This window comes from Chanos chanos, chromosome 6 (assembly GCF_902362185.1).
Source record: "Chanos chanos chromosome 6, fChaCha1.1, whole genome shotgun sequence".
Lineage (NCBI taxonomy): Eukaryota > Metazoa > Chordata > Actinopteri > Gonorynchiformes > Chanidae > Chanos > Chanos chanos.
In genome coordinates, this window is record NC_044500.1 from 32496447 (window position 1) to 32512165 (window position 15719).

General features: G+C 44.5%; 1 protein-coding gene across 1 annotated transcript; it reads right to left on the reverse strand.

Moving 5' to 3' along the window:
• Positions 1-1857: 1857 nt before the first annotated feature.
• Positions 1858-11019, reverse strand: ip6k1 (inositol hexakisphosphate kinase 1). Its single transcript, XM_030777167.1, has 5 exons — positions 10616-11019; positions 6847-7051; positions 5004-5185; positions 3672-3847; positions 1858-2429 (listed from the first exon to the last, which is right to left on the reverse strand). The coding sequence occupies exons 1-5, from the start codon at positions 10836-10838 to the stop codon at positions 1887-1889; spliced, it is 1329 nt and encodes a 442-aa protein (XP_030633027.1). The 5' UTR covers positions 10839-11019; the 3' UTR covers positions 1858-1886.
• Between the last annotated feature and the right edge of the window lie 4700 nt (positions 11020-15719).

A 15719-nucleotide genomic window follows, 5' to 3' on the forward strand; every position in this document is an offset into this window, starting at 1 on the left:
GTATACGGCCAACCGGGTTACAAGAAGAGATTGGCCGTGTCCTAATAATCTAGTAGCTAAAATTACCAAACTGGTTCATGCAATAGGAAAATGAGACATCTTTCACCATTGATAGCTTAGAGTGACAAGCATGAGAAAAATCGATACTGAAAATTAAACCAGCTTTACCAACGTGATCCCAATCTGGTTACTCTCACATTAAAATGCACCTTGGTCTCCATAACACCACCTATCGCTCTCCTATTGCTCATATTCTCCTGTGTTTTGGTCCTGTCACGTGATACATAGGGACATAGTGATGCCAATTAAGTTTCAAATTTAGACTTCAAAGTAGACTTCACACTCACGTACTCAAAGGATTCATTTGAAGAACATAACAGTAGGAATATGGGATGCAGCAGTATGCACAACAGAACATAACCCGGTGGATCCACTTTCACTACAGGGACAGTGGCTACAGTGCAACAACTGTTCCACCAACACAGAGAACAACAAAGTGTAACTACAAGAAGACACTGTCCACCTATGGTGGTGGCAAGGGACGCACAAGCAAAAGGTGAGGGAAGGTGGAGTCGGGTTTCTCTATGTTCTTTTTATTCTCGTTTTGCTACATGTGCTGATGACGGACAAGGGTTCACTGTGTGTTGGTGTAAATAATTTATAGTCAGCCCCTTTAAAACAACCCCAAAAAAAAGTACAATGGGCAAAAATAGAGCAGTAAAACCAAAGAACCATGCTCATAACACTCTACAGTGCAAAATATAGAGAGAGATTTTTTCTTCTTTAAGGATAAATGTTTCTGATAGACAAAAGGCTTGGTAACACAAGGTGACAGAAATTCAGGGCTAAGGATACTTACACTGTCCCACAGACATGCCTAGAACTGGCTGAACTACCATGAACAAAAAGAGAGGACTTGTGTACAGAAAGAAAGAAGCAGAAAAGACTGAAATAAAAGTACTACAACACTAAAATGCAAGTGTTGGCTCTAATGAAACTTAATAAGATAGCTAAAGAAACAGCAAAATAATAACAATAATAATAACCATTAAAAAATATATGTGACCTGTTATAAATTGGATCTTCACACAGCTATGCTGTGATGTTTTGGCTGATGCCAAAAGGAGGGGGTTTCACCGTCTTTTCTCAGAAAGAATGACTTGATAACCCTTCAGCTCTCTTTTACAGTAAAGCTTTCCACAAACGACAGCAAGCAATACTGCTCCCGTTTTCAAGCCCGTTTAGGAATACTGCTGTGGGGAGACTTTCAGCTATGCTCCCCAACATCTCCCCAACCCACCCAAAACACTACCACTCCCTTCACACACACACACATATACACATACATACATACATACATACAAACACACACACTCTCACACAGACAAACACACACTTTCCCTGTACCAACCCCACAGTGTAAGGAGGGGACCTGACCATGGACATGCCCTGAGCTGCGGCTGCCTGTTTTAAAATTCTCTGTAGCGTTCGGCTGCAATACTTCGGTCGGCCACATGGTGGCGATGAATCCATTAGACAAAATTTACAGGCCACCCTCTCTGATTTGAGGGTATAGGCTGGCAGCCATTTCTGTCTTGATGCCTGGGGCTGACTAAAGACCCCTGTTAGAGGTCATCTCCATTTTCTACGTGTGAGAGGAGCCAAAAGTTCGTAAAACCTTCATGGTCAAACTCCTAACAGCTTAGAAACACAGGCTGTTTACTACCTGCTTCCTTTATGAATCAGTGTGCACCCCCCCCCCAAAGAGTTGTCTTGTTATTCTTTTTTTTTTTTTTTTCAGTGTCCTTGATTATGGTTTGGTAAAATCAAAGATGAGTACAGAGGTTCAAGGGGCTTGTAAGGGATGAGGAAAGGCATAGCTTGGGCTACTGATTCTCCTCCCGGATTCCCTCCAAAATATTGATGAGACTCTCCAGTCCGAATACGTAACCCCGGTCCGGCCCGTCGTGCACGGTTTGGTCATCCCGGAAACCCTTGAAGGTGGCGTGGGCGAAGTCTATCATACGCACGTCAACGTTGGGTATAGGCGCGGGGGAGGGGGAACCCGAGGGCTCCTGTGCCGGAGAGCGGGGGCAGTCCGTGGGTTTCTGGGACGGCTGCGATGGCTCCGAGGGACCCTCCTTTTCGGAGGGCGGGTCTGGGGTCTTCTGTCGGGTTTCTGCTGGCTCGGGTTCTTTGCCCTCGTAGATGATGAGCAGAGAGCTGGAGTAGAAACGGTAGGAGGCTTGGCGCTCCAGGACGGCCTTGAGGCTGCGCAGTTTGCTCAGAATGGGCTCGAAAAGGTCCTTCCGCAGCTGGGTACCGTTGTGCATAAACTGATAGAGCGCCTGGTGGAAGCCTTCGATGGATAAACCACGGCCGTAGTACTTGTTTCTGCACAGATAATGGCCTGTGTCCATCTGGTACACCTGCAGGACAAAAGAAAGGAGATAAGAAAAGAATCAACCGAAAGACACACACACTGTATAGAAACAGTGAGAGGGGCACCCTTTTGAAAATTAGCAACGAATGTTGATTCCCTGTCTTACGTCACATTACACATGTTTTATGGGTGTACACATCCATCACTAATTCGATTACGTAAAGCTAAGCTTTGTGCCTGTAATAGTCTTCATTAAGGTGCTTTTGTTTCCTTTTGTTAGAAATGTTGGAGTCACGGTTACGCCTTATCAGGGACGGCAGTAGAGAAGTGAAGGCAGCTAAGATCTCTGCCAAAGGCCCTGGTTTCTCATCCACAATTAGCAAACAGGAAAGCCATTAGTAGGAGGCCCTTCCTCTGTAGCAACCTGACCGAAGCATTGTACATCACTCTGAAGTGAAGCAATGGACAGGACTACATCCAGCACTGACTGGACAAAGCTGACCCAACATATTTTCAAAGGAAGCTACTCCATAAGGAATCAGCACGCAATATATCATTTTAGGAGTGATGACTGAGGCAACACATGAAATATGATGTTCCTAGATCAAGAAAACTATCAGTTGTGAGATAACAATAAAACATTTTATTGTCCATTTCATTACTTACTGAGCTAATAAAATGTATAGGTCAACTGCTTGAACCAAAAACTTGCAGCCAATAAAAATGCTCTTTGGTACAGTTTTAATAGACTGCGGTGTACATCCTGTTATTACTTCTGAAATGGACACGAAGCAGTACTTTATTTCCTTTTTGCATAAATACTGCCCTGTACTGCACGCACCCTAACTATTCCCCTTGGGGAGAAAAAAAGACAAAAATTATAATCTGATACACATACTACTACAAGCTATCAATGTCCCACCAAGCCCTCATTTGATAATTATACAAACACAATTAGTGTATCAAAAGCATATTCCTCATGTTATAACATGCAATATGCTGCCTGTGACAATTCCAAAACATCAGACAGTCCTCAAACATGTAAGGAGCTTTTCAGTGATAAATATGTAGTTCTTCAGTGATACATATGCAGAATGTTTCCCACCAACAGAAACAGATACTCCTTCCTTATACAGGATTTCAGACATAAATGTCTAGACTATTCCACCCTGCCGTGATCCTAGCTGTACTTTAGGCAGTCGAACGGGTTTTTATTTTTAACAGGAAAAACGTTGTCTTGTTTAGCTATATCTGTGCAGTGTCTTTAGACACAGACAGAGGTCCTCACCTGCATCCCACAGACGCGCACCCCTAACGTGGCGGATGTGCTTTGCTCACACTTCTTCATCTGACGCGCCGCTTTTTCCTCCGAGGCATCGTCCCCGTGCTGCCGCGTTCCCATCTTCAGATCCAGAATGCAAGGGTAGCTGAAATGATGCACCACGTTTTCCAGGAGCAGAAATTCTGAGAGGGTTAAAGGTTAAGGGGTCATGAAATGTGAGTGAGGTACATTTAGAGAAGACATAAAAGGTTAGCATCCAGACAGGGCCATCAACCAGCAGGAACATCACGATCTCAACTCTGGGCCTGTTTGCTTTCCACATTCCAGTGCTTAAGATTGTTGGCCAAGATTCACAAACATTTTGGACAATGAAGAGTGTTTTAAAGGAGAACAATCGTTATTGTTCTCACTTCAAGTTAAGTGTGTCCAGGAACTATCTGGGATGCTTGTTCAAGGCTTGTTTATTTTCAAGAACAATGAAAAAGGTGATTTGAGGACAGAGGAGTCTCCTTTTGGTGTAGTACAAAGGACTCAAACTCTAGCCAATACCCTAAGTCTGGAAAATTCAGAGCGTCAAAGAAGACCAATTTTTCACGAACAAGTCACTCTAATTGCCTTTCTTACAGCGGATATTTTGTCGGTTTAGGTGGTCTTAGGTGGTCGAGTCAGGCTCAGAGAGAAAGTGCTTTACCATATACCTGAATGGGTACCATAAACCTATTACTACTTAAAGCTAGGTGGTCACCACTGATTGTCCTCTCTTCTCTTTTTTTCTCTCCTTTCCATAGCAAAACTAAACAACCCGGGAATGTGTGAGCACAGCGGAAAATCTAATCTGGCTCGTCTCTAGTTTCTGCAGCTGCGTAAAGGACAATGTTTGCCTTTGACATAGGAGCCTCAGGGCTTAAGTCAACTACGTGTTCCTGACAAAAGGACGGGGAAGCGTCAGGTAGTGTGGTGGAGTTGATCCCACGACTCAGTCTCTGTGAACTTGACCGTGAGGACTGAAGGGAAAAACTGACCAAAAAAAAAAAAAAAAAAAAGAAACTCCTTGACATCTTGTCTTTTTCAGTCAATATGTTGACCTCAGCAGTTCAGTGAGATCATAGGGGAGACTGAAACATAGGGCAATAACTGACACTATCTGAGCTCTGCCTACAAGTGCAGGAACAGTTAGGCTGTGTGTGGGCAAAACATTCAATCCACGTGGCTGGATAATTTTTTACCTCGAACTGACTCTGCTCAGACTCACTGTTTTCATCACCTTTGAACCTGACTGTTGGAGGAGCTAGCAAGGCCGAGGGCGATAACGAGATAATACGGCGTGAGGAAGGATACTGTACAGCTTCCTGTCTTTGGACTCGGATCGCATGCGGCTCAGCTGCTGCTTGTGGCAACGCAGGCTCCACGGATTGTGGCTGATCTTCTCGGAGCTCAGCCCGCTGTTGCCATCCAGCATCTGGAAGGGCACATCCGAATGAATCTGGAGATCCAGCCGCGGGCTCTTCAGCTCCTGCAAGCTGCAGGGAGAGACAGACACACAGAACGCAGAGACGCTTGATCAATCTACGATTAAACGGCTAATTTAAGGGCAAAAATACCACATTACACTTGGAACCTCAGCGCTCTATTTACAGCGAATGATTTTGATAGCAGTGTGATGACGAATTGTAGCTTGAGCTACAACATGGAAGAGCAGACCTTTTGTCTGTTCTAGATTCTTGAGTGATTATCTCAGTTTAATCCTTACAACCAAACGCCCTCGCTGAAACTCATTAAAAATCTCTATTTGTTATTTTGATGTCTCACACACAAGTATTGGAAAAAGCAAGCAATCAAAGAGCCTTTAAAAGGTTGCTTTGTAACCATGTGGAAACACCATACTCTACCTCAAAAGGGAATGCAAAAGAAACCATAGGGAAATACCATACTCCGTTTTAAAAAGAAATGCAAAAGAAAACTACAGGGAAATACCACACTCCGTTTTAAAAAGAAATGCAAAAGAAACTATGGGTAAAGACCACACTCCGTTGTAAGGGTATGTAAATGAAAATGTCAGTAATGTGTTTCGGATGTAAAACATTCACACTGCGGACTCGAATGCTGCTGAGCCCTCCTGAGCTGGCCCAACACTAAGGCTGTGCTATGGTATAAATACTCTACCTACAGTGAGCATGCATGTGTATATACACACACACACACGCATGCTCAGTCAAAGGTCTACTCAATTAGGTTACGAGCCAAGAGTGTATTGATCCACGTGCCTGACACTGATACGATCTGCTGGGTCTCACTTCATGTCACAGTGCACCGGTTCCTGTGCAATTATTTGTGTTTACCGTCAGCGCTGTAATTACTCAGTGTTATGCTTCACTGTCACATTAGTGTGAACTGTGAGTACTTGTGTGACGACACTCACACACAAGGGTGTGAACTGATTAGCTGAGGGTGCACTGAGACGGCATAATAAATGTGGCTACGGTCGGTGAGGCTGTTGGTAAAACTGATGTAAAAATCAAACCAACCTGCCCGTCGGAGGAAAGACAGATCATTTTGTTGATCGTTGTCCCAGTTACAGTGCACAAACATGGTCCAGTTGAGCTTAGAACCATAAATCCCAGGAGAAAGTGTTGAGAGAACCTCCTTGTTTACAAGGTAAGTGCCTTAAGCAGGTATCTGCAACTTACTAATTAGCAATGTGGGTGAATAGCTCTTTAGCCTGCCATGCTTTCACACTGTATTATACAAATCAGCAAAAAGTGTCACCTCACAGAGTAGCACAAGTGAAAAAAGAAGAAGAAAATGACTTATATTTATATACATTCACACTCAAAAGAGGATGTGGTTTGTGGTTTGAGTGGTTACACTGGTGTGAATACCATCCCTAAAACAAGCCACAGTAACATCAGAAAAACATGACATCATACCACATGTTCTTACAAGTTCCATTACGTTTAAATACTAGACTATGGACATTGACTCAGAGACATACGTAAACAGGGTTCAAGCCTACGGTCTTACCCGCATTCAGTGACCAACGCAAGAGCATCAGTGTATGGGAGCTGTAGGCTTGTGACCGATTCCTTTTTTTTTTTTTTAAATTTCATTTTGCTGTACCAATTTTTTTTTTTTTTGTGCTTATGTTGTTGTGGCTTTTATCACACTCCCATTCCCAACTTACTTCTCTGCGCTGTCGCTCTCGTGAGCAGGTCTTTCCTCTTTATGGTCACTGCTGGAGCGGTGGAGGCTCCGACGTGAGTGCTTCCGTCGTGGTTGGTCCCTCTCAGGCAGGTCCTCATGGTCCAGCCCTTCACTCTCCACATATGGATATGCCACCAGATTAATGTAGCCATCCATGTCCCCCTCAAAGCACACGAGCACCACACCTACAGACAGGACACACACACGGGTTCTTCAGTAAGAAGAGCCGCTGTAGCTGGAAAACAGTCGCATGGAAATATGTTCTTGGGGATCATAAGTACAGGACTGCTAATGCCACAAACAAACAAGAGAAAAAAACAAGAGAGAAAGAAAAATCATGAAAGCCTCCACATGATAAAATGTGAATTAAGAAGACAAGACTGACTGACTGACATTGTGAAGTGACCACAGAGAAAAGCAGTGAGAACTGAAGTGTAAAAATAATAATAAAAAAAAATATTCCAGGAAATGTCACCAGGCAAAACAAAGTGAAGAAACAGAAATGGTTATGGATATGGTTGGGTGGGTATTAATAGGAGACGTGTCTCGGTATGTCTCAGTCCTGCTGACTTGCAGCTCGTGAGGCCTTTTTAGCTCTCTGATCCCTCCTTGGTGATGTCAGCCTGGCCGCCAGAGGTAATGAATGGAGACAGTGCTGATGTCAGAGCGGCCCAGCCTACATCAGACACGTCCAGTGTGTGTGTGCGTGTGTGTGTGTGTGTGTGTGAGAGAGAGAGAGAGTGTTTGTGTACGAGGCAGAGGCACATAAAGCTCCTCCAACAGTGGGCTAATTCAGGAAGGGCTCAGTTTAATGAGCATTAAGGATTTAGTGTTTGGCTTGTTTTACCGAAGGTCTTGAAGACACGAAGCGCTCTCAATCCGAGGTGATCCGCGGTCCCGTCCTCCCTTTATCACAGTCAATGGGAGGTTTATCTCACAGCTTCATGGAACACAGGTTACAGCGCAGAGGAGTTTATTTTGAGAGCCACAGTAAGCAAACGCCCAGTCTTACACATGCCATATAATCATACCTCACAGCAGACACATCACTTTAAGAGTGACTTAAGCACCAGGGTTTTCACCATCTTTTCCGTGGCCCTGTCTGGTTTGCAGTCTTCACTCAGGTATTATAATGCATACTTATATAAATATCTACTCTTTGTGCAGCCATGAAAGGCTATGGCTGTGGAGCAAACTCAAACGCTGACTTGTCAGTGGTGTTTTTAAATATTAATCCACTTTCCATTACAGTGTCATCCACTTGTGATACAATAATGAGAGTCAGCTACAACAAGGCGATGGTAGCATGTAATGTTTAGAGACTAGAGCTAATGCTGACAGTATGATCCATCCGTCAATGCAATTATGAGTGAGTCAGCTAAAAGTCTAGGATACAACATTGTTCCTTAATGGAGGCCAACTTCATCTTTCTAAGTTTCAAAGACCTGCAGAGTCACTCATGCTTTGAGCTTGTTGCTACACAAGAAGAATTCAATTTGGGGAAAAAAACAAAAAAAAAAACAAAAAAACAAAACAACCAACCAACTCCAAAACAGGCCATTTTACAGCTGTAGTCTGGCCTAAATAGATTAGCTACTTCCAGCCCTGGCGGCATAATTCAGTCACGTATGTGCAGTGGACTTATCAGGACTCTCATTCCTAAGGGGAGATGAAGCAATGAAGCACCCCCAAAGGGACCTAGAGAAAATAAGGCTACATGACTGTGTACCACGGGCCTGCCCTGAGTCTCCTTACTGCGCCAACAAAGGGAGAGGGCTATCCTGTATCTACAAGAGAGCTCAAAAAAAACCCCAGCAGCGCGACCAGTTTAACTGGCTAGAATCCACTCATGGAGATTTACTTCTCAAGCTCCGTGTCTCGCCTTCCCCTGTACGTTTAGATCTTCTTCATTCAGTAAATGCTCTCGTAAAAAGACGCATAAATAAAGATCATGGGTTAGTAAGGTTGGTTCTATGAGACTGTGTTCCCATGTTCCTGGCACCACCATACCTATTTATATCTTCCCCTTCATATCACACATACCTTTATAGTTTGTGGCCAATTCTTTCTGCCTTGTTGTCATGTATAAACAATGCCAAGACTGTGGCTCGTGGGGACAGATCTATTTTTATCACCTGGGCAACTTATGTTGAGGGACGGATTCTGATGGATGGAAAAAACACGAGCGGTGATGTTACTCAAGCGAAGCCCAGAATAGGTGTGGGGAGTTACAGATGTATGCATTTATTTACACCAGGTCAAGCATATGGGGAGAGCCGGTTCATATGGAAGGCATGACGTGAATGTAGCACAGTGACATTGGGCCAAAGAGCCGGGGGTTGACACACGGCTGGTGCTAAATAGGCTCCGCAATACTCACTTTGATCAATGTCACGTACGCTTCCGCGATAAGGACAAACAATTCCCACATATGGCAGACAAATCAAAATGAACACAACACAACATGAAACTGTTCTTGCTTCACCAGCTTTGCTGTTAGTGGTTGACAAACTGACACGTTTTAAGGCTTTGGTTGGCAGGCAGATTTCTATACCAGGATTACAGGGGGGAAAAAAGTATAAGTTTGAATGTCTGGGATTTCGTAAACAATATCCCTATGCATCATCAGACAGAAAGAACCAAAGAGCTTGATACCTTGTCAGAAAGAAGCAGAACTTTATGCCTAGAGTGGTTTGGGAATCTTACGTCTCAAAAGTAGCGACTACATTTTATGCTATATAACATACATTGAGTACTTGTCCATTTATAAGGATCCATTAACTTCAGTACTACGCTGCACATTAGTAAACACACTTGTATGCAAGCCAAGGACTAACTCTGCCTGTTCTATCTGTGCATTCAGATAATAACTGTCAGATAATACAATCATCCTGGAATCAGGCAGAGCAGTGCATTTCCTAATTAAATACTGAGAGTTGGTGCAGTGTTATGAGCTGCTAGCAAGAGAAACCCAAACGAACACTCTTCACCAAATAGCTTTTATTAGGCCTGGTGATTGATAGCAGCGAGCGTAGCATTCAAAACAAAGAGGGTCACGTAGTACATGAGCCGCAGGGAGGCCTCCGTCTGAAAACGTATAGCACTGTACACACGTTGGAGGTGTCCCCCAGACACAAAGAAGAATTCCACGGAGTTTAAATTCATTACTCATCGTACGCTGTCTTTTCTCAACAACTTTGCCTTTAGATGTCATAACATGCGCTGCACCTGGTCCCCTTGATGTCTGTTTGCCGTGGTTGCTACAGCAGACCACAAAAAAAAAAAAAAAAAAATATATCAGCCTTAACGAATTATAATGGGAAGGAAGTGCAGGGGCTGCAGGAAGCATTTTAAGCGCTTGATTAATGGGCTGCTCTCTTCCTCCTGCTTATTGGAATGGTGTTGTCCTTGATCCAGCCTGCCTGCTCTCATTGCTAACATCCCGTCTCTGAGAAAACCCTGTGCACACGGCACATTTTTCTGACGGACAGGGAACAGACAGTTGAACTGAGTGAGCAAGACAGTGTTTTCCTACTCCGCTGAAAATGAGCTGCAGGGGAAATGGACTAGGCGTGTCAGGATGACCAGGAGATGGGCAGATATGGCTACTGCTGCATGTATGACCTTACTGGCACTAGTCCAGCTCAACCGTCACTATATCACAGACTGTTCCTTTACTTGTCGTGTGTGTGTGTGTGTGCGTGTGTGTGTGTGTGTGTGCCAGTGTGTGTGTGTGGGTCAGGTCCTACCTTTGTACTCGGGGGTGAACTCCTTCATCTCTGGAGGCAGGGATTCGTAAAAGCGCTGCTCGCGGGTGATGAGCGGCTTGCAGACAGTGTGGTCGTCGTAGCGCATCATGCTGGTGTGGCCGCCCACCTGGTGCACAAAGGGCTCCAATGGCACCCCACCGCGGCTGCCCTGCCCCTGGCTGGCACTGTGTTTGCCCACCTCCATGGTGTGCGGGACGCACATGGCGTTGGAGGGCCGCGTGGCGCTAGGGGCATGGGCTCGGGCACGCAGGCCGGGCGAGCGGGGGGCGCAGGGGGGCGGCTGAGAGCGCACGCTGCCGCCGGGAGGGGGAGGAGCCAGCCCGCCGGCCACACCCGCCAGCCAATCGATCCCGGCACCAGAGGCACTGGGACAAGTCAGTAAAGCTCCCTCCTGCAGGAAAGCACAGAGAATGACAATTTCATTAAACTACTGCAGTAACAGACTATGCATAAGACAAAACACAGACAACAAACAGGATAAGAGCAAAGAAGAGTGTAAATGTGTAATCAAGAGGTGTCAAAATCTGGGAGCGGAGCAGAGCGGAACAGGCTAAAAAGAGCACAGACCTGTTTTCCATGTAGAAAAGAAATAAAATGCAATAAAAAGACAGAGAAAAAAAAAAACAACAGAACCTCAGACCTCTATGACTAGATTTTGAAACCCTGGTATAATCACCAAATAAAGAGCACACACACACACACACACACACACAAAAAAAAATCAAATGAAAAAGCACAAAAAAAAGACTGCATGGAGAACTCTCCCGAGCACAATCATGCCAAAGAGCTTCCCTGGCAGCCAGCGCCCAGCAGGCCAGCCTGTGTCGGCTGATCTCACGGCCAGAGGAGCCCTGTCTCTTTATTACATTAGTCTGGTCCTCATCAGCAGACACAGCACAGTCATCGATCGCCTGACGTCTGGCACCAGAGTGCCACACCAACACTACTCCTGATCCACCCAGTCTCTCCTGACAATCAGCACACCCCCTCTGCCTTCACTCCCCGCCACAGTCATGCATCCAACTGTACAACTGATCCTCAGCAGTCTCATGTTCGAGTTTAAACAAAATATGTTCAGGTTGCACAGGCAATTCTATGACGCCCAAAGGACATTTCTTTGTGGCTTTGTCGCGATATGGGATTAGAGTTAACGGACAGTACGTCTGATGTTCCAGAAAGTTTCTGTGCACAGCCACATCACTCACCACGGCGCAGCGTTGAAAAACGATGCCCTTAATTGAGCAATTGGTCTGGTCATACATAGCGTTGCATGCCAGGCATTTCCAATTAAGCCCTAATGCCTAGCACCGTGTGAGAGGACGCATTATGAGTTGAGGCAGGCGGCATGAAGCCCTCTTAGGCTCAAACTTTCTCTCGTGTCCACAGTCTAGAGGGGACAGCAGGGCCCCCCGCTCCCCTAACACCTGCCTCCACCATTTCAAATGACACTGTCAAAACTTTTCTTTTTCAACACTACGACATGAGGTGTCCTCGGAAAAACTCGTTCCTCTTAAATCAAATGGAGTTGTGTCCAGTAACCCCGCCGTTTATATGCATTTACTTGTTTTCCCCAGCGGGTGCCACGACCGAACCAAGCCTTGCTTGGAATGTCGACTTGGAAAGCGTGATCTCTCCCTGCTCCATTGGGATGGTGGATAGGATATAACTGTAGATCAGTCAGAGGTGAATTCATGCAATAGCTGACATGTAATCTCCCGAGCAAATCTGAGCTATGGATTTAATCTCTTAAGAGCTCATCAGAGTCCTTGGGAGGAGTTAATGTTAGCAGGACATGGGAAAAAGATCACCTGAGAATGCCAATGAGCAGGGGCTCCCAGGCAGGGGCCGAGAGACACACGCATCGCACTCCAGATCGCAACAAGTCCACTGCTTCGTTTTCAGCATGTTTACAGTGAGTCAATACCATTCACGCAAGGATACCACCACAAACTAGATTCCTCACATTTTATTGAGGGTGACACTAGGATGTACTGTGGTTGCCATTGAATAGAGTACTTGAAATATTATCCTGGTTTTTCTTAGCCTTTTTATTTGATTTCTAAAAGAACTGCTTAGAGAAATATCAGTGCTTTCTCTTCTTTTTCTTCTTCTGCTTGTGCGGTTAATCATGATTGGTTCAGATCATCACCCAATGGACATCTATCACTTTATCTTTCATGTAGTTGATAAATGAAATGGACCACCTCAAAGTGAAGGTGAAAACATCGCACATGCACACAGAGAGTCAGAGCCGAACCCCTCCAGTCTGACCGTCCCACAATTCATCACTATTAGAGCCTCATGTCAAGGTCATTCAGCACAACACAAACCCACTGGCCTGAGTTCATCTGGAAAATTTTCACAATATCACTTGCATACAAAGGTAGCACACATGCTGTACTTAAATCATCGAGTCAAACACAGTGCCAAATCATCAAATATAGCCAAGAATAAAACGGACTGGATAACCTTAGCCTAGTGTAATGTAGCATGCTACAGAACCAAATAAACCAGCCGAAGCATGGCTCTGATGATACTTCCCTCCTCTCTTCAGAAATCTGAATTACTATTAGTTGGTATTTATCAGATCAGTTTAATTCAACGAGAGCAGTCATGAAGCTCTCACTAGATCCATATGAAAATTCCTGGGTGGAACATGTGTGACTTAAGAGGATATAGCTAAGTCGTTATGAGCCTCAGACTAGCATGGTTCTCATCAGCGTAGTGAGCATCTGAATAAACAAACCTCCACCTTCAATACTGCTCACACCACCCAGAGAGCAACGGCACACTAGCCTGGATGGAGGAACATTAGCATGCCTCTGTAGAGAAGGTGGTATATTGGGTTTTATGGGTGTGGACAATGAACCTTCCCATTTTGTGGCAGTTGTCTACCTCATGCTCAAAGAACGCCAGCCATGGCAGTAAGAAACCATCGAGTCTACAGTCCCATAAAGGGACTTGTTTTGGTAGCTGTAAGATTAGAACTAGCAAAAAGAACTTAAAATAGGCTAGACTTTTTGTGTCCCCTGACTTATTTGATAATCGCTTAGACCTTACTATACATAGTAAGGAAACGCTCCCCAAATATATACAAGGTACCCAAAATGTGGAGTGCTCAACCCATTGTTAGTAGTGACTGAGGCCACCAGTTGGGGTGAACGACAGAAGAGCCCAAGGAAGCAGGACACATGAATGCCTCATGATGAGGATTAAAGAGAGACTATGGTGATGTCACACATAGGAATCTAGCAGACGTACAGTTTCTCTTTACATGTTGCCCAAAGTAAAGAGAAACTAGTGATGACTTAAAAGCAAATTTAAGCAAACCGCATTTTAAACTGATTGCAGGAATCACTGACACATGAAAGCAGTCACTGAAAGCAGACCGTGATACGTTTTATTCATGGCACGGATAGCAGGTTTTCTAATAGTCATTATCAAGGTTTATTCTTGACAATAAATAGGCTATTTATTCTGAAAGCAAAAAAAAGGCTGAGCTTATGTAAAAACTGCATAAAATTATCATTTCTACTTACTAACATCTTTAGTCTGGTCCAGCAAATTTTCAGCGCCCGGACAAACAGATTGTTAACACCCCACGAGCAGCCTGTCACCACCTCCCCCTACTTACCAAACTCAGTTACACTCCACACTTCTGAGAACATTCATCAGTTCAGTGTTAATATTAACAGAAAAACAAGTGTCGTCAAGTGCAAGTGGTCACTCATGGGTTTCCATCAGGCTATGAGTTTATACCTTTCATTTTAGCACAGCCTGATGGATTGATGGTCTCAGGTTATTTTGGGACACAGGGAAACCTTGGGTTGTCAGGAAGGTGAGTGAGTGAGATTGTGTACGTGTGTTTGTGTCAAAAATTAAACTTAGCAACAGGGTGAGGGCGGCTACAGGAAAGGAGATTTATACGCTCCAAAATAAAAAATAAAAAAAAAAAACACCCTCCCATGAGACTACACTGGGTGAAACCACAGGACCAACCGGTTCAGTTTCTCGAAAGACACCAAGGCGTGACGATTTGCCACTGAGAGAAATGGGACACTCTGCCCCTATGAGAGGTGATCCCTAGAAGACAGAGGGCAACAAGGATAGAGGTTACGTCTTCATTGCTCTTTCTCATCTTCCCTCAGAGGCTGGTGTCTACAACAGAGAGAATGAAAGCATATACAAAGAGAGTCAGAGAGCATGACAGGCTGACCACTCTTCACGCTGGCACTCAGAAGGGGCTGTCAACAAAAAGCAGTGACAGAGATAAAGTTCAGCTGTCACATACTACAGACCAAACAACCGGTCAGGCAAGAGAAAGAAAGCCTGAATACTGATCACCCCCAAACACCCTATTTCAAGTCAGTGATTTACTTCCTTCAAAAAGAAACAGCTTCATCAAAAGAGTAACAAGCACTACAAATTGTTTTACCCAGTCAAGACAGACAAGAACGGGCGAATTTGCCACGGGACACAGAAACGGAAAGAAAATGAACAATACTATTAACAATACTATACTCTCTGGTGGGAGAGCTCACTGAACATGTGTGGCTAAGAGGCTGGATCCCCTTGCTCGTTAGATAATACTGTGTGTTTATGACCCACAGAGATTCTTCTCTCAGCTATAACCCCAGGTCTCCCGGCATGAGCCTCGCGTACCAGGCTTATAGGCTATACTGTGAGCCCTGCTAGAGTTGCACTTCAAAGTAAAAAAAAACACAGACCACATAACACAGTAAGGGCTGATAAAGGAAAAGAATGTGGGTTTGACAGTCTAGCAAAAACCCACTGACACCTGGTATGAAAATGCAATTTGTTATCAGATAAGATGTTTACAGAGATCATGTTCTGCAGGATACACAGGGCAATGGAACAGCAAACTGTTTTGTTTTTGTTTTTTATTTTAATAAAAGGGCACGTCAGCCCATTTCAGCAGAGTTAGGATGCATGTAAAAACTGAACTACCACTATCTGGATGTGAAAATTCCCTTGCTGAGGATGGGCAGTTAAAGATTTTTGAAGGAGGTTCATTTGTCAGTGAATTAAGTGACGCTAATGATGGTCAATACTCATTATTGAC

Bases quoted from the DNA above. Each gene is read 5' to 3' on its own strand.
- ip6k1 (XM_030777167.1), bottom strand. From the start codon at position 10,838: ATGTGCGTCCCGCACACCATGGAGGTGGGCAAACACAGTGCCAGCCAG. The intron at 5,186-6,846 runs GTAAGTTGGGAA...CTCTCCCTGCAG, and splicing joins GAGAGCGACAGCGCAGAGAA to CTTGCAGGAGCTGAAGAGCC. The intron at 2,430-3,671 runs GTGAGGACCTCT...TTTGTCCTGCAG, and splicing joins TGCGCGTCTGTGGGATGCAG to GTGTACCAGATGGACACAGG.